The 19,174-nt window shown below is 44.5% G+C and overlaps 1 protein-coding gene across 1 annotated transcript in view; it reads right to left on the reverse strand.

Moving 5' to 3' along the window:
- Nucleotides 1-1,461: 1,461 nt before the first annotated feature.
- Nucleotides 1,462-19,174, reverse strand: part of LOC147009134 (uncharacterized) — a 99,520-nt gene continuing 81,807 nt past the window's right edge. The window contains exon 13 of the mRNA XM_085862983.1: nt 1,462-15,246. Coding sequence (XP_085719109.1) covers nt 13,472-15,246 — 1,775 coding nt within the window. The 3' untranslated portion in view covers nt 1,462-13,471. The remainder of the gene's footprint in view (nt 15,247-19,174) is intronic.

The following is a 19,174-nucleotide window of genomic DNA, read 5'->3' on the forward strand; positions in this document are numbered from 1 at the left end:
GCACGTAGGTTCCTGAGATCATTATATCGTTCATATTTGTATTTAAGGTAGCCCCATCCATGGTTTAACGGGACACGGGATATACATTGCAAAGGGCTATAGAGAGGTCTTCCTCTTCCTCCTTCCATTGCGCTGTCAAAGTACTACCTCCCATAACCCAAAATCCACAGACAATATAGGTTGGTAACCATACACACAGTATTTAATTCAGCTTATCCTCTTTCCAGACACATTTAGATGCAGCTCCGATTCGGTTCCTTTAACTCTCCAGACACATTTGAGACATTAGTGATCCTTGTACTCCTTATAAATTGACTTTCCACAGTTCCCCTGGTCGCCCATATTTTACACCAAACACAGACACCTTTATTAAACTCTCACCTCACATGAACCACGTAGCACAAGGAAGAACGTCGTTGCGTTTGAACGAACTTTGGCGGCAGCACTGGCAAGCGGGGAAATCCGTTGCAAATAACAACAGCATTGCGTGCATGGGGATGCTGGCCAGAGTTGATTGACAGTGGAAGAAGGCCATCCATTGGGACCATACACTGTGTAGAGCGTTGGTGTTGCCAAAGCAGTCTCCTTGGCTATTGGGCACAATCCTGGACGTGTCGCCACTCCGACACAGGTTACCAGCAAGCTGGCACTCATTTTGCTGACCTCGGAAGGATGACAGGCAGAGTCAACCCCACCTGGTATTAATTGAACAGTGAATGGGAAGAAGGCGGTGCTCCAGAAAGCGCACCAATCCAAATGCTTTATGTGGGATCAGAGGTGAGCATCTGAGCTCTGATCCCACCAGACTCCGCCCTGCTCAAGCGGGTTAAAAGGCAGAACGCGGGTGCTATTCGGCGCCTTCTCACTGAACTGGAGATCTGCTGCCAAGAAAGGAAGAACCTGCCTGCCACCATAGAGAGAACCGTTGTGCTGCACCGAGGCACATATTGTGCGAAGGTCCAGGCTACGCTGGGCCCAGAGCGCCGTCCAGTTGGTCCGATGCCCAAGGCAGGAAAGCAGAGGTCTCTGGTAAAGGACAAGGCTGCATTACTGACATACACAAGGTTTCCTTGATGTCCTCAAATTCACCACCTCGTCTCCCTTGACACACGAGACTGCTGAAACATAGCGAAAGAGAGCAAACAACAACTTGCCTCTACCTTGTTCCAGGCAAGCGTACTGATCACAGCTCACGTTTTTCCTCTCCACCTGCACCCACCGCACCACACTGACCTCCCCTCCCCTCACCCAAACTCTATCAGGACTAGTACCCATCCATCGACAGTGCCCGGGGTAAGTCTGGGGGCTGAACCTATGCCCTGAACTTAACTCTTCCACCTCCTCTTTTCTTCCTATCTAACATCCTCGGAGTGTGATTCTGCTGGGCCCATGTCATACATGCTAGACGAAGTGCAAGACTGTAGAATGGTTGAAGCATTAATGGAAATAAGACTTTTGAGGTTGTGATTTTGGTTGCGTGGTTTCTTTTATTGTGCCTTTTCCTTGTATTTTATCATTGTAAATGTGTTGCTTTCATTGACCCTTGTAAATTACTTGCGTGCTGCAATTCTTTGATAAATCATTGTTTCCAACCTGCCCATTTTGTCCGTTTCTGAATGACTCTATTAAGGTGTACTAGTGATAGACGGGAAGTTTTACCCCACTGATTGGCTCCACATGCTTGCCGGTGCATACTCAGCAACTCCGCTCAGCTGCATAAATGATCAGCTAAGACAAAGAAAGTACGTATCGAGGGCACGAGCCCCCCTTGATACCACCAATCCAACGGAAAATTAATGCACGAGGTAGCGGGACCCTGCCAGGAGTGAAGATACCAATCGATGTTCATGGTTGACTAGCAACCCGCCAGGCCGCGGAGTTATCCGTGACTGGTGGCCTCAGGACCGACCATTCGGGAGGAACCCAAGTGCTTCTCCTTGTGACGAACCTCAAACCCCGGGCCGCAACAATATTAACAACCCCCATCCATGTACACACAAAATCTTTATCAGCCCTATCGACCCAATAATTTTACTTTCAGGTTGCAGTATTTCCTCTCCTCCTCTCTTCTCTTCCTGTTCATTCATTATCTTGCTTGTATCTCAGAGTTACCCCACGATGTGATGATTCGTTCATACCCTCCGTACCCTTGCTCTTGCGTGAGCCTCAATATTGTAGAAATAAATCACCCCGCAATTAACTTTATGACACCCAAATATATTTCAAGGAATGTAATTGCAATAAAAAAACAACAAAAAAAAACACCTGATACAAACACTGTGAATCAACATTATCAACCGTCACTAAAAAGCAAACTACATTCAGTCAGAACACTTCGTTTTGAGATTATAAAAATCAACAATATGTTGTACATGATGAGACATTTCAACACAACGTTACTTAACTGAGTAACTACACCAACGACATCATGCTAGACTACTTGGAGGAGAGGAAATCAAAATGGCAGAAGACCAAAGTATGCGGTACCATCTTTAGTAGACGTCTCACATGCAGGCTGTGAATGCGTTGTGGTGTGCCGATCCTGCACAGTATCAGTTACTTCGTTTCTTCCAAGGGAAATGTTCATTTCACATTGTCTCAGGAAAAATGGAATGAAAAGGAATTGATGTTGTGCTGTTTTTGAGGCAGATTGCATTTGTTCAGCCTTTTCCTTTTACACAGAGCTCTGTGTCATGGTGAAGTTTACATATTCTTTCTCCCTGGAGGAGGTGCAATGAATAATCTTTTCAGCACAACTTCAGCCTGTTCAGTGCAACTGCAATTGATACCTCAATTGTTGGTACCTAAAAGATGGTGACCTACACCAGAGCAAAGCAAAGCCAAAAGGAAAACCCGAGTGGAAACCCATTGTGGTTCTGATGTGCAAATTGGTCATATGACTTGGATGTAGCGTTGAAATACCAATCAAACCATTTTGCTCTTGCATTCTGGAATTTAAAGCAGATTCCCTGTCTCTCTCTGGCCACTGAGAAATCGATGGACCATCTTTCGAAAGAGCCTTCTCCAGCCGAATAGGAATTCTCTACTTGGTTGGCATCTCGTTCAGTGAGTGTCAAGAGTGGTGGAATGGAGTCCTGTTGGAGACAAAGTCTCCATCTTTATCTTTGGAATCACATTGAGGACCACGTTCTGATGGTTTGCTCATATCACTGCATTCTGGTTCCGATTCCATTTACCTGGAAACTGGATGTCTGTTGATTCCGACAATACTTCTCCACTTGGTTTTAACCTCCATTTTGGTGTTTTAGAAGGTGAAATAGAGACCTCTCAAATTTCAAAGTAACCATCTTCCGTTTCTCAATCAGTTTGATTATTTGGACAATGATTTTGGACACTTGCATGCATTTTGCCATCCATAAATGTGGACCACTATAAAAAAAAAATGTTTTTTTTTCACTATAATTTTTACATCCATGTCGTCTATACTGGCTGAAGACAATTTGGTGCTTTGCAACTTGCAGTTTGAGTGTGGTCTTGCTCATTAATAGGCGGTCTATTGTTTCATAGCATCCTCTCTTGCATCTCTACGACTCTGTATTTCTTGCTGTGTTAGGTGGTGGTAGATCATTTCTGTGGATTCCTGTTAAAAATTTGAATGCTGTGGGTGGACATGTTCTTGGCCTACATTTGAGAGCCAGTCTGTTTCTTCAGATTTTGGGATGAGGGAGGTGTTCCCCTCTGTGGGCCATTCAATAAGCTTGTTCTATGGTCGAGCACAGTGCTTGAGAAGAGCATCCAGTTGCTTGAGCCAGAATTTGGGAATCCTGTGTGTGGATTCTGTGATATTTATGTAAATGTGTTGGGCTTCTTCCCCGTGTGTATCACAATGTTTTTAGAAACTCAATGAATGAGTATTGGCCTTGTTGCACAGAGAACACTTGTAGGATTTTTCTCATTGGTTGTTATCTCCATTAGCGTGTTCCAGAAAGTGGGAGGAAGTTCTCCAAGAACTCAAAATCTCCACCTCCTATTTTTTGGTAAAGGATCGTGATTCATGCACCAAACCGTGAAACTTCATTCTCATAGCTTTGTTCCAAGAGCTCTTCAGAATCTTCACTGAACATCTGACAGCCTTCACTTGCAGCTCGTTTGGAGTGATATTCCCTGGAATTATTTTTCAGTACTCAGTAAGGGTTTTCTTTGTCATTCCCGTCGCCCCGACTATCACTGGTAAAATTTCAGCTTTCTTCAATTTTCACATCATCTTGACCTCATTTTTCAGATCCTAGTATTTGGTCATTTTCCTGATTTCTGTTGCATTTAGTCCAAAGTCATTGGGAACCGAAACCTCAATCAATAATGCTGACTTCCTTTCTGTGTATGAGCATCATGTTCGGACACAATGCTTTGTTTGCAATGTTCACACTTGATGGGATCATCGTGTCACACGTGAGCATTACTTGTTCATTTTCGAGGATCGGATCTGGTTTGTGTTTCCATGATTGTTCATGATGTTGAAATGTTTACAGATGTGCCAATGGATTATTCTACAGACGCTGTCATGTCTTTCTGTGTACAGCTGTTCCGTCATGAGTTTTTTACACCCCGAAAGGAGGTGGCTGGTACTTTCTGTTTCTCACCGCCAAAATCTGCATTTGTCCGATTGACTCAATCCCACCATTTTCTTTAAAGCATTAGTGTAGCATCCTTGGTCTTGGGCATTGATGATGACTCGTGCTCCATCCCAATTAATTTGACCTCTGTTCAGCTATTCCAAAGAACCTTCCTTGTCGATCCCTGTCCTGTCAAGCTCTTTTTTTTTAATCTTCCTGCTCTTTTGTCATTCTCACATTTGTCAGAGTATATCTGCTGATATTTATTTTTGTAATTTTTTTCTTTACAATCATTGGGGCTGTGTTTGTTTCTGTTTTGTTTTCCAGTGTGGTATCCATAATTACCTCCACCACCGAAGGTGGAAGGGAAGGTTTGGTTTCACCCCTGTTTGTTTGTGTGCAGGATATCTCAAAAAAGTTGTGGATGGATTCGGATGAAATTTGGTTGGCAGGTTGTGTGTGGGATGACGAAGTGATTAGATTTTGGTGAAGATCTGGATCCGGATACAGCGACTAGAATTTTTAAAGTGATTCTTCACCATTGAAAGATAGGGCCAAAAACGATATATCGCACAATATCTCAAAAAATGTATTAGGCCTGATGTGTTTTCATGGGACAGGCATTGCATGGTGGAGGAATGCGCTCCACCGAGTGCCCTTCTAGTTTGCACTTGTTTTTGGAAGTTGTTACTAAATGGATCAGAGATCCCTTTTCTGGTCTGTTGTTTTCTTGCTCATGTACAAATCTCATCTGATAGTCTGTTGAGCTTTTCACATACTCCACTAGTCCTACACATGATGTTTTGTGCACTTGGTAAAGGCCCAGTCACACCTTGACGTTTTAGCCAGCAATGGCAACGTATTAAAATGTATGTAAAACGCTGGCTTACGTTGAACTTTTGACGTTTTTTTTAAAGATTCGGACATATTCATAGCGACTTGGTCTAATGCATAACGTATTAGTAATGGACACAGAACGTTTCGTTGTGTTATAGATAACTTATACCAACGAATGCTGAGCCTGTTGTCGGCCTTCACAACCTATGCCCAACGATAGTCTAACTTAGGCATAGCGCGCTGCACGCATCGCCGACGATGACGTGGTGTAGGTTAGAAAAGGCTGCCGCACAACAATTCAAATCATAACCGCCGCAGAAATGGAAGTGTCAACATCGCAGTCACACCTTGGCGATCTTGCCAGCGTATGCCGACCTCTGAAAAATGCGTCTAAAACGCTGGCGCACGTCGAATACGGTATGGGTAAAGGCCCGGTCACACCTTGACGTTTTAGCCAGCGATGGCAACGTATTAAAATGTATGTAAAACGCTGGCTTACGTTGAACTTTTGATGTTTTTTTTTAAAGATTCGGACGTATTCATAGCGACTTGGTCTTATGTATAACGCATTGGTAACGGACACAGAACGTTTCGTTATGTTATAGATAACTTATACCAACGAATGCTGAACCTGTTGTCGGCCTACACAACCGATTCCCAACGATAGTCTAACTTAGGCATAGCACGTTGCACGCATCGCCGACGATGTCGTGACGTAGCCTATTAAAAGGCTGACGCATAACGATTCGAATCATAACTGCCGTAGAAATGGAAGGGTCAACATCGCGGTCACACCTTGGCGATCTTGCCAGCGTATGCCGACCTAAGAAAAATGTGTCTAAAACGTTGGGGCACGTCAAATACGGTATGAGTAAGTTTGGTATACGTGAGTACAACGCTAAAGTACGCTATCATACGTCGTAGTAAGTAGAGTATGTCAAGAAATTTTAAACATGTTCAAAATTTTATGACGTACTCGGCGTATGACAGACGTTCCGCATGCGATGGGGATAAGTTTTACACACGATATGTGGACGATTACACACGTCCACAAAGGCTACTTATAAGCTACTCATAAGTCGAAACACGTCGCGGTAATGTCTTTTTTATGCGAAACTTATTTCTAACTTATGTTTGACGTGCTTTGAACCAATTCTTTACGTAGTCCCAACACACATTGACGTATGTAGACGTATTCCAATGACGTCTTCCGGTCGACAAAAAAAATAAATGAACGTGTTTCTAGCTTACAACTGCCATATAAAGACGTGTTCCCAGCAGTTTTGGGAATTGGTATATAAAAATGCTGCTCATAAAAGGGGAACCCAACAGTGTTTTCGAGTCCTTTTTGAGTCGATGTCCATGTCAGCAGTAACAGTATCACTATCAGTATTAGTATTAGTATTAGTATTAGTAGTAGTTTGTTCATGTTGGCAGTAGTAGGTGAGTGTGAGGGGGAGGGTGTGGGTTATGATGGATCGTACTTGCGTTTAACGATTTAACGATTTAAATGATAAACTCAACGATTTAAATGGCTGCATCTTCACTATTGAAAGTAGACGCTTGCGCTCAACAATTGGATTTTTTTTACACTCAACGACTTTTAAACGGTACCACTCACCTATTTTCATTGTTTACCATGAACGATTTAAATTGCTGTCACTCGCCTTTGTTTTTTGACGCTGGGGTTTGGAAATTTGAAGCGTTTCTTCTGAACGTGTTAAAACGCTCAAACTCGACTATTTTAAATAGACGCTGCCGATGGACAATTGGAATCATAGCCAAGCTAGACATCGAAGTGTGAACATCCTCGTCATGCCGAAGAAAAGTTTGAAGAATGCTGCAAATAAGTGTCCTGGCCGTGGCCGTGGACGCTGACGCAAGGACGATCCATTATACCGACGTCTTTCAGCCTATGAGTAACTTAAAAGTAACGTCTGTCGACGTGTGGGCAACGATCGCGTAACGTGCCAACAACACGTTAATCATAGGTTACAAATAAGTTTCGGTTACGCTAAACATTACCTCGGCGTGTCTCAACTTATGATTAACTTACAAGTAGCATGTGTTGACGTCTGTCAACAACCGCAGACCATGCATACAACTTGTGGCCAGCGTAACGGAACGTGTGAGTCATACGCCGGCATACGTCGTGAAATTTCAAGCATGAAAAAATTTGAGGACAACCAAAAAGTACAACGTTTAAAGCCAACGTACAATGACGTATGGCAGTGTTTTTCAGCGTGCTCTCAATGTTATCAAAACTTACCCATAACGTATTCAACGTGTGCCAGCGTTTTAGAAAAAAAAATCCAAAATCGGCATACGTTGGCTAAAACGTCAAGGTGTGACCGAGCCTTAAGTTTGGTATGCGTGAATAGAACGCTAAAATACGCTATCATACGTCGTATTAAATGGAGTACGTCTTGTAATTTTAAACATGTTGAAAATTTTACGACGTACTTTCCGTATGACACATGCTCCGCATGTGATGGGAATAAGTTGTATGCACGATATGCGATCGTTGACACACATCGCCACACGTTACTTGAAAGGTACTCATAAGTCGAAACACGTCAAGGTAATGGTTAGCGTCAGTGTTCCAGACTCCCGTTTTTTTTTCCTTCTTCGGTATGACGGTATTCAGTGTACAGTGCGGTTATGATTTAAATCGTTGAGCGGCAGCCTATTAATTATATTTTATTATAACCGCACAAGAAATCGAAGTGTCAAAATCACCATCATACCGAAGGAAGGAAGAAACAAAAAATAAAAAATAAAACCAGGGAGTATGGAACACTGACGCTAACCATTACCTTGATGTGTTTCGACTTATGAGCACCTTACAAGTAACGTGTGTCGATGTGTGTCACCGATCGCGTAACGTGAGTACAACACTTTACTCATAGGTTAGAAATAAGTTTCGGGTACGCTAAACATTACCTCGATGTGTTTCGACTTATGAGTACCTTTCAAGTAACGTGTGTCGATGTGTGTCACCGATCGCGTAACGTGAGTACAACACATTACTCATAGGTTAGAAATAAGTTTCGGGTATGCTAAACATTACCTTGACGTGTTTCGACTTATGAGTACCTTACAAGTAACGTGTCGACGCGTGTCAATGATCGCGTGACGTGCCTACAACTTATGGCCAGCGTTATGCGGAACGTGTGAGTCATACGCTGGCATGTCTTAATATTTCAAGCATGGAAAATTTGAGGACAACTGAAAAGTACAACGTTTAAAGCCAGCGTACAACGACGTATGGCAGTGTTTTTCAGCGTGCTCTCAATGTTATCAAAACTTACCCATAACGTATTCGACGTGTACCAGCGTTTTGGACAAATTTTCAAAAAATCGGCATAAGCTTGCTAAAACGTCAAGGTGTGACTGGGCCTTTAAGCTCCATCAAACCACCACCTCCCTCTCACCTCGGTAAGTAAAACTTCGGTATGCATTTGTTTTTGGAGAATTTCTTGTGAATAGTTGGAAGTTTCCTTGTTTTGGTGTCGAGACTGTTGATCTCCAATTGTGGCAAGCTTATAATTGCACAACTATATTGAAATACTGGCACGACAAGTTGTTCTATGGCTTTGGTTTTGTTTCTTGGAGAGAAGGATGACTTCAGAATTAGTCTTACTAGAAGCACCCGCTCCCTATGGGAGCAGTCAAGGGGGTCATGTTATTATACAGTATTTATGCCTATTTTACTCCAAGGAGTCCCAGGATTACACACCCAAAAAATGGTTGCAATCGGTTCAGCCGTTTTGGCAGTACCTGGGAACAGACAGACGGACGGACGGTGAATTATAGTAAGATTCTGTGTAGATACTCTTTGCTGATTATTTTACACATTGTTTTGTGTTTTACCTGGGGGCATTGTTCTATTCCTAAATATTTGTAGGATGCTTTTTCTGTTTCTGGTATTGTTGTACTTTCATCGATTGAGATTTTGTCTGTTCTTTTTGTCTTTCCTTGTACAAATGTGCACTTGGCACATTTGTCAAGACCAAGCTCCATTTATATGTTCTCCGAGTCCTACTTTACTAGTTTTTGTTGATCTGTCAATTTCTTATCATTTGGGGCGAACAGTTTTAGATCATCCATGAACAGTAGATGTGCTACCTTCCTTGTTTCTTTGGTCATTTTTTTCTGTTGTATTTCAGATGTATCCGTGTCTTTGTTCATTTATGGTTACTCAGTGGACCCAGAGGCAGCCAAAACAAGAGGGAAAGACTGAAACCTTGTAAGACACCACGTCGTATCTTTACTACTGGGATTTTTTTTTTTGAAAACTTTGTCGAGGCTCGTATGAGAGCTATCGCACAACGCACAGCAAGGGGGCATGAGACAAGAGGGGCGGGAGTGGGAAGGACAAAACAGTGGGGAACAGAGACATTAGGAATCTGTGGAAAGGAGCGGGATGGGGTGGGGAACATGGGGAAAACAACATGGACATTCAGGTAGGAAAGCAGGGAATTTGAAGGAGGTGGGCTTGGGGTGGATTAACGAGGGAAGAAAAGATAGAGGTTTTGCATGGGGGATGATAAGAGGTGGTGGTGAACAGCTGTTTTGAAGGCGTGGAGGAAAGAATGGGATTGAATTGAGTGAGGGTGTTTATTTCAAAGGCGGGAAAAAAGAGGAATGAAAGAATGAAGGTGAGCAGTGATTCGTGATTTTGGTAGTTTTACCAGAAGGGGGTTGTTGGCGGACCTTGAGCCCTGCGGAAATATGGTGGGGACAAATCGCAGACAGAGCGGGGGGGGGGGGGCGAGACCGGAGAGGAGGCGGTAGAAGACAGGAAGACTGCCGACCTGCCTGCGGTGAGAGAGTGAGAGGCCCAAAGACTCAGCCTCATCACGGGAGATGCCAATGATCCGAAATGCCTTGGTTTCCACAGCGTGAAGCCGAGAAAGGTGGGAGGCAGGAACACCAGCCAGAGGGGAGAGCAGTACTCCATCAGGCTGCGGACGAAAGCTTTGTCAGTGGTCAGGAGCTCAGGTGGGTTGAGGAAGGACTTTGCTCGACGGATTCCCAGTCGGTGACTGGCTTTGGAGGCCAGGTTGGAAATGTGGCTTTCCCAGGAAAGATCATGGCAGATCGTGACACCCAGAAACTTGAAAGAAAGGACTTCTTCCAGAGGATTGTTGAGAAAGTGGATGCCGGTTTTCTAAACGGTCCTTTCGGAAACACATAGTGAGAGTGTGAGATTTGTCCGGATTGAAAGACATGTTCCACTTGTTGGACCATGTTGTGATTTTATCCAGATCTGCAGTGAGCGAAGAAGCTGCTGCATGCCGGTCTGAGGGATGACCGATGGTACAGCAGAGGGTGGAGTCATCAGCAAAGAGATAAAGGATTTGCCAGAGTCGGAGAGATCATTGACGAAAACGAGAAAAAGAACAGGGCCCAGAACGCTGCCTTGAGGAATTCCAGCCTGGACAGGAAGAGAGGATGAAAGAACTCCATTTAGGGCCACTCGTTGACTGTGACAGGAGAGGAAGTCTGCGAGCCATAAGTGGAGATGGCCTTGGATACCATGGGAAGAGTTTGGTGAGCAGGGCAGGTTGCCAGACCGTGTCAAAAGCAAGCGATATGTCGAGGGATATGGCTCTGATTTCATGTCCGGCATTGAGTACCTCAATCCATTGTTGGGAGAGCAAAAGCAGCATAGCCAGGGTAGAGCGACCTAGTCTGAAACCAAATTAATGATCGGAAATCAAGCCATTGGAGAAGAGGAAGGATTTAATGTCTGAAGCGATGATGGATTCCATAACCTTGCTGATGATTGGGAGAAGGCTGATTGGTCTGTAGTTACAGGGATCTGTTTTTGCACCTTTTTTATGCAGAGCAGATATGTTTGCTGATTTCCAAGCAGATGGCAGATGACCTTGAGCAAATGAGAGGGTGAATAGAACAGAGAGAGGGTGAGCAAGAGCAGAGGAGCAGGTTTTTAGGACACGTGGGCTGATGCCGTCTGGACCTGTTGCAGAATCGTCGAGGTTTGACAGCAAGCTCTCCACCTTGTCTGGAGAAAAGGACACATAGTCCAGGGACAGTTGGGTGCGACTGGGTAAGGTGGGTACAGAAAGCGATGGGTTTGGGACACAAGATTTCGATGCAAACACCGAGTTTAGGCATTCGGCCTTTTCACGTGTGATATCAACAGTGCGGCCATTTGAGGTAAGGGAGGGGATGGAGGGGGAACATACACCAGAAACAGACTTGATTAGATGCCACCAGGATTTGGAGGAGGGAGAGAGGTTTGAAAGTCCAGACTTGAGCTGAGAAAGATGTTGTTTTCTGGCTCTCCTGAGGGTAGATACACACTTGTTCCGAGCTTTATGGAAGGAACTGAGATTACCCTCAGTTGGGGTTGCTTTCCATGAGGCAAAGGCAAGTTGTTTCAGGACAACTGCCTCGCCACAAGCTTCAGTAAACCAAGGGCGGGAGGAACGGTAGGACAACTGAAGACGAGAGGGGATAAATCTGTGCATCAGGGAGAGCAAGTTTCTTTGAAAGAATTCCCAGGATGAGTTGATATTGGAGAAAGTAGCAACGGGAGACCAGTCTAGAAGTTTGATGGCTGCTTGGAGACCCTGCCAGTCGGCTTGAGTGAAATGCCAGACTTGACGGTGCTGAGGTGGTTCTCTGATAACAGTCAGAGAGATGTCCACTTTGACAAGGACGTGGTCAGAAGAACCGATTGGAGCGAAGGAAGAGCAGCAGATATTGTCAGGGAAATTTGACAAAATCAGATCCAGAAGAGATAGAATACCATTGGTTGAGATCCGGGTCAGGAAATTGACCGATTGAGTCAGTCCCAATGAGTCGCAGAAAGTTTTTGCTGAAGTGCCATGACAGGTAAGAGAGGTACCCACACCTTGCCAAATGGCATGATGATCTCGCCAACTGGCATGATGACCAACTGGCATGATGACAATTGAAGTCGCCACATATGAGGAAGAGAGAATTTGGATGAGAAGATAGAAGTTGGTCCATGTTTTCAGATAGTGAGGTGTAGATGGAGTCATCACTGTAAGGTGGACGGTATAGTACACATATAAACATGAGGTGGGAGTTCAGGGAAAGCCGTAGCCAGAGGTATTCCTGGGGGTGTGGGGGAGTGAGGGCAATGCATGGAGAGTGAGGAATAGAGTCTTTGATGAAGAGAGCAACTCCACCGCCAGGACGAGGTTCAGGTCTGTCATACTAGGGAGGGAGTAAGTAGGGAAAGATATTTGGGAGTCAGAGGTCTTGAGGGAGGAAAGTTTTTGTTAGGCAGATTGTCTGGTTTGTCAGTGGCAACCTGTATGGAAAGATCTGAAAGGTTTGAGAGAAGGCCCCAGATATTTGAGGTCCACACTGTTAATGAAGAGGGAGGGAGGAGGCTTTGGGTGCAGGGGGTGGAAGGGGAGGGGGAGGGTAGGACAAGGGAGGAGGGGTGGAGGTAAGGAGGGTTGGTGAAAGAGTGTGGGGGATTGCAGAATAGCTCGGGGAGGCGGCCGGATGAGGAGGAGAAAGGGCTCTGTGGCGCTGGGGGAGGGGGGTGGCAAGAGAGGGGGCAGAAGGCAGTTGAGGATTTGAGGAGGTGGAATGATGAGACGGGGGTGAGAGGGCAGGGGAAAGAGGCAGCTTTGTGGACGTGATGGGGGGGCAACTTTGAGAAGGGCGAGTGAGGGGGGTGAATGGTGGGAAAAGGGTGAATGGGGAGAGTTGAGGGAGAAAGGTGAGGGGGGAGTTTTTGAGAGAGGTGAGAGGGAGGCTTGGAGAGGGAAGAGTGTGATGGTTACTTTGAGAGGGAGGGGTGAGAGGGGTGAGTTGGCACTGAAGTTGGAAAAAAAGAATGGTTGATGGAAAGTGAACTCTCATTGCAAACTGGGGTTTCTTTTAATTTTTAGTTCAGAAACTGGGGTTTAGATTTCAATCTTTCCTTCCACATGAGGTGGTATCAGATTTGTGTTTCAGAGCGTCATTGCTTTCTCAATCAGCGTGACTATTTGGGGGTCAATTTTATATGCGTGCATGCATTTTATATCCATGAAGGTAGGACACCGTCAACTTTCTCCTCTATGCATTTTGTTATGTAGACCTAAATATGATGAAGTCGTAAATGCCTTACAACACACAGGGCACTGAAAGGGTTTCTCTCGCGTGTGTGTTCTGTGATGTTGATGTAAAGTTGCTGACTGATTAAATCCTTTCCCACATTGTGAACACTTGTACGGTCTCTCCCCTGTGTGTATTTTCTTATGCAGACATAAATATGATGAAGAACTAAACGCCTTATGGCACACCGGACACTTAAAAGGTTTCTCTCCCGTGTGGGTTCTGTGATGTGAACGTAAATTTCCTTGCTGATTGAATGCCTTCCCACATTGTGAACACTTGTATGGTTTCTCTCCCGTGTGCATTCGTTGATGTATTTTCAGTGCTGTGATATTTGTAAAATCCTTGATGCAAACCCTGCATGAGAGCTTCTCCCCTGTGTGTATTTTTTTGTGGACGTATAAATACGAAGAATGTGAAAACGCCTTGTTGCATACAGAACACTTGAAAGGTTTCTCTCCTGTGTGTATTATTTTATGTCCACGTAGAGATGAAACGTACGCAAAGGCCTTGCCACACACAGGGCACTTGAAAGGCTTCTCTCCTGCGTGTATCCGTTCATGTACATGTAGAGATGAAGAACATGCGAATGACTTGTTGCACACAGTACAGTTGTGAGGTTTCTCTCCTGTGTGTGTCCTTTCATGCATTTTCAATCGTGACAAATGCGTAAAATTCTTATTGCAATGAGAACACTTGTAAGGATTTCCGTCTGTGTGTATTTTCTCGTGTGTATGCAGACTTCCTGAATGAAGAAATTCCTTGCTGCAAAGGGAACACTTGTATGGTTTTTCACCCGTGTGCATTCTTTCATGGATCGTCACATTCCGGAGACCACTAAAGGCCTTTTTACACACAAGACACTTGTAAGGCTTCTCTCGTGTGTGGATTACTTCATGTAGCTTCAACCGTGACTGATAAACAAATGCCTTGGTGCATACAGGACACTTGAAGGCCTTCTCTCCCGTGTGAATTTTTTGATGTATATCTAAATTTTCTGAATGTCCAAACGCCTTGTTACACACGGCACACTTGAAGGGCTTCTCTTGTATGTGAATTCTTTGATGCCTTTTCAAATGTGAAGCACGAGCAAACCCCTTGCCGCACAAAGAACACTGGAAAGGTGTCTCCCCTGTGTGTATCTTTTTATGGCGAGATAAATTTGATGAACGAGCAAAGTTTTTGTTACATTTAGAACATGTGTAGGGCTTCTCTCCAGTGTGTATTCTTTGATGCTGTTTCAATTTGTAGATAACAGGAAATGCAATGAAGCATTCCGAGCACTTGTATGGCTTCTCTCCTGAGTGTATCGTTTTATGCGCTTGTAAAGATGACAAACGAGGGAAAGCTTTGCTGCATACAGGACATTTATAAGGCTTCTCTCCTGTATGTTTCACTTGATGACATTTCAAAGATGATAACCAATAGAATTCCTTGCTGCACACAGTACATTTGTAAGTCATCTCACGTTTGTGTAATGTTTGACATCTCTTGGAAGATCTTAATGAGCCAAAAGTCTTTTTGCAAACGGAACACTTGTGCGGCTTCTCATTCCTTTCAGTTTTCTTGAATGTCGTAATACAATTGTTGTTCGTGGTTGGAACACGGCTATGTTTGTTGACCTCCTGATAAGAAGTCTGTGTCATGTTCTGATTGAAAGAATATCGTGTGTCAAACAACTGGGAACTTGACGTGGAACAAGAAACCATTTGCAATTGATTCTCTGCAAAGACAATTACAAAAGCATTAAAAAAAAATAATTTAATCACCATCGCAATGTTACATGAAACATAAAAAAAAAAAATCTGTATATTGTTATGGGTGATGGGATTTGAACCAGGGTCCCAAATATCACTCCGACTACGAGTGTTGCAGGTGGTGACGTCAGGGGATCCTCGGGACCTCATGTCGATTGATGAAGTGGTTCAAGAGAAAGAATTTTTCAAAGATTTTCGTTTAATCCAATATGGCTGACATGACACATGACCTATTATTTATTCGTGAACACCCTGGTGTGCCCAAGGCTTGGGGAACATGTGGGTGAAGTTTCCCCTCGATCTGTCAAGCCGTTCTGGAGAAGAAGATTTTTAAAGGTTTATTCTTCCAAAAAAAAAAAAAAAAAAAATCAGAGCTGCCAAACCATGTGACTATGATGTCATAGGTGGAGAACTTTTTGTCCCTCATGGATAGGCGATCATACTTGTAAAGTTTTGCCTCGATCTGTTCAGCCTTTCAGAGAAGATGATTTTTGGAGATGTTAAAAACAATATGGCTGCCAAACCTCTTGACCAATGATGTCATCTATTTTTTTCCCCCATACAATTTATCCCAATATGACCCTTAAAATTTTTCATCCTAATCGGATAAAGCATTTGACGCACTGTATGCAATTATGATGTCATAATGAAGCCACCTATGACCATCATAAAAAAAAAAACACATTTGTTCCCCAAAGGGAGTACTTCACATGTGCCAAGTTTCAATTTTTTCTATGAAGTGGTTTTGGAGAGACAGAGGTCAAATTTTTTTTTCACAACATGGCTGCCACACCACGTGACCTATGGCATCATAATTATCATTAAAACATTCTACATGAATAGTCGCACGTATAGTGAAAATTTAGTGTCGGTTGAGTAAGCGGTTGCAGAGAAAACAGAGAAAATTAACATGGCCGGACAGACGTATGTACGTAAGGACGGATGGACAACCCGAAAACATAATGCTTCCGGCGACTTAATCAGCAGAGACATAAAAACAAAAAAATGAAAAGCATAATGCACTCCGTTTTAATCTTCAATAAGCCCTGTGTCTGCACTCATGACACAAGGCAGAACCTACATATTGTTATGTTCTGGATTCGAGGTTGTACGAGTCACTCTCATGTTGTACCGCTAGTTATTTCATCGTATTTTGGTTAGTTAATTGTGCGATGTTAATGTAAGCAGATATGCATTGCGAGTATATAGATGGGTGTTATTTCCTGCTTCTCCGCTCTGGTCTGCATCCATTGCCCTGCACCACGTAGCACATAAAACACGCTTCTCAGCCGTTTACTCCCTGCACACAGCACAGACCACCTTGCCCTTCTCCCCCAATCTCCTAACAAATCTCTCCAAACTGCCTCCAACTAGTTTCATGCCAAGAAGTCTGCATGAGATAGTACATTCGTCTTCATTAAGGGTGACAGCGGGCCAAAACCTGTTCTTGGCAGCACTCCACACCCAATCCACAGAATCAATCCCGAGTTGCCACTGGGATTGGGATAGCGAATCTGCCAATCACGGAGAGAAAAGAGGGTCCCCCTGAACCACGATTCCTCCAATGAAATGAGCAGGGAACCACAAGGGGAGAGGGAAAATTGGAGATAAAAGGGGGAACACCATGATCAGTATGGGCTCTTGTCCATCCAACTTCATCTTTCACATTCTTTCACTTGCATTTTCATTCTCACACATCTTTCACTTTCATTCCTTCTCGCACCTTTCACATCCTGCCCTTGCACACCTTTGCCTTGCATCCTGTTTGCTGCACTCCCATTATCTGGCTTCGTCGTTGGACCCCTTCACCTTGTCAATGCCGAGCAGTCCTGCCAACACCTGCGCCAAGTTCGTGTCACAATGCACATAACCCCGAGTGCCCTTCTAAGGAAGAGAGGCACAGCACATTGGCGGCATGGAGAGAGGGACCACAGTGGAACATGAGGACTCCAGACCAGTGGAACATCTAGAACTATTGGGCAAGAACTATTGGGCAGCATTAGCTCAAAAGGGCCAGCACAAAGGTGTGCAGGAGCTCGATTTGTCCCCCATCTTCTTCAATCTCTTGTCTCTCCATCTTGCCCTTGCCCATTTATTCCTGCCATGTCTGATGTATGATTGGTGCCAATGTTAATGTTAAAGTGTTAAGTGACAGTATGAGGCTGCATCCATTATCTGTTCACAGAGTTAATTACCTGGCATAACATTACCTGTTCATTACCTGGCATCTGATGGAACAAATGTTCAGAGGGGATAAGTGGAAATATACATGTGCTCTGTAAATACTTGCTTGTGAAACTCCTCTGTAAATTTGTGTATTGATTAGTAAAACCCTGTTTATCAAGAATGTGTCTGGACTTCTCCCATCTGTTTTGATTGCGGCGTAAGGCAACTGAGGGGTTAATTCCCCAGCTTTGGCTCATAGATCACAGGAAGCGGCAAATAACGTTGGTTAGCTCGGTCAATTAACATCCGTTACAAAGCTGTGGGCATGATACTCTATCCGTGACAATCATCTCACCGGTGAAGGGAACGCGATGCCAGGCATGGGGAGCCGGCCCGAGATGGATGGTTGCAATGGCGTTTGTGGTCTTCAAAGACTCGCCGTCCTTTTGGAGTTATCCAGAAGCGACGATCATCACGTTGGTGTCGGGAGTGAGATTGGACCCGATGCGTGGGAAACCACATCCTTGAAGCTAAATTGTGGAGCATGGTAAGCGAAAAAAAGACTTGTGACAGTGTATCGCTATGTTGGGTAAAGATGGACAGGACCAGGGGGAGGGGGGGGTGTAGGCTGGTTGGACACCCCTGTATCTCAGGTTGATATTATGGAGGAGGGATCTGTTGAGGGTGTAATGGAATCGACATCTTTACTGCCTGGGAGTTCCTCTGATTCCCACAAAGCTAACCCAGGGACCCCCAGAAACATATATGGCATAATACCAGAGGAGGGGAAAAAGGCGAGAGGCATGTTTGATAAGGTGAATGGCACGATAGCTGAAATGTTGGCTGGGTGGGGTAAGGTGAATGCCAACCAGGACAGGTGGTTGGCAAACTTAAAAGCTGAAAGGATCAAGCAGGAGAAAAGGGCAGCAGACTTGGTGTGTGTGTGCGGGGCACACAGCATATAATGGCTGTCATTCAAACCAGGGGTAAAGTAGAGGGGTTTGGCAGGAGTAAAGAGTAAAGAGGGACAGGAGATGGAGATAAAGGAAAGTGAGCGGGAGACAGAGTTAGAAGATCGATTGACTATAGGGCCCAAGCGCGAGATAAAATAATTTAAAACAGAGTGGAGGTGAAACGGTGAAAGATTTAATAACATGGGCCAGGAAATTAAAACAGGCCCTGGCAGAGGAAGTTGAGGCACATGGGGCGAGAGATGTGTGCAGGTTGTGCGAGCCTCTGAGGTGCAAACGGTAAGTGAAACCGTGCCACAAGAACCAGCAGAGGTCGATCAGGAGGTGGAGGCAGCGGCTTTTGCCACCTCAAGCACAAGGTACGTGAACATGATGCAAAGGAAGAGATTGTGGTTTGTGAAGGGACACTCCTTGCACCCAGGCCAGCGGTATGGAGCACCATGGTGGAGGTTACGTGACCGGCATGCGAGCCATGTGCTTTGGCATGCAGTGAGCAGCCATGACCTACCCCACACCCATGCTGCATGGCACAACTCCCACATAGGAATCCATGTAGAAGGGCTAGTTATGTTCCTTGGGACCAAACTCGGGAATATTTTCTGCAATAAAAGACAGTGTAAGTTGATATTTTCATATTTAGTATAAATAACATGTACACTCAGAAATGGTTGTGAAGCTTGCCTACAGTGTGGTGGATTATGGGGACGAAGGGGCATACATGTCCACATACTCATCCATGGATGGAACTGTAGCTTAA

The sequence above is a fragment of the Eptatretus burgeri genome, chromosome 17 (genome assembly GCF_056783735.1).
Source record: "Eptatretus burgeri isolate ZD-2024b chromosome 17, Ebu_testis_v1, whole genome shotgun sequence".
Taxonomy (NCBI): domain Eukaryota; kingdom Metazoa; phylum Chordata; class Myxini; order Myxiniformes; family Myxinidae; genus Eptatretus; species Eptatretus burgeri.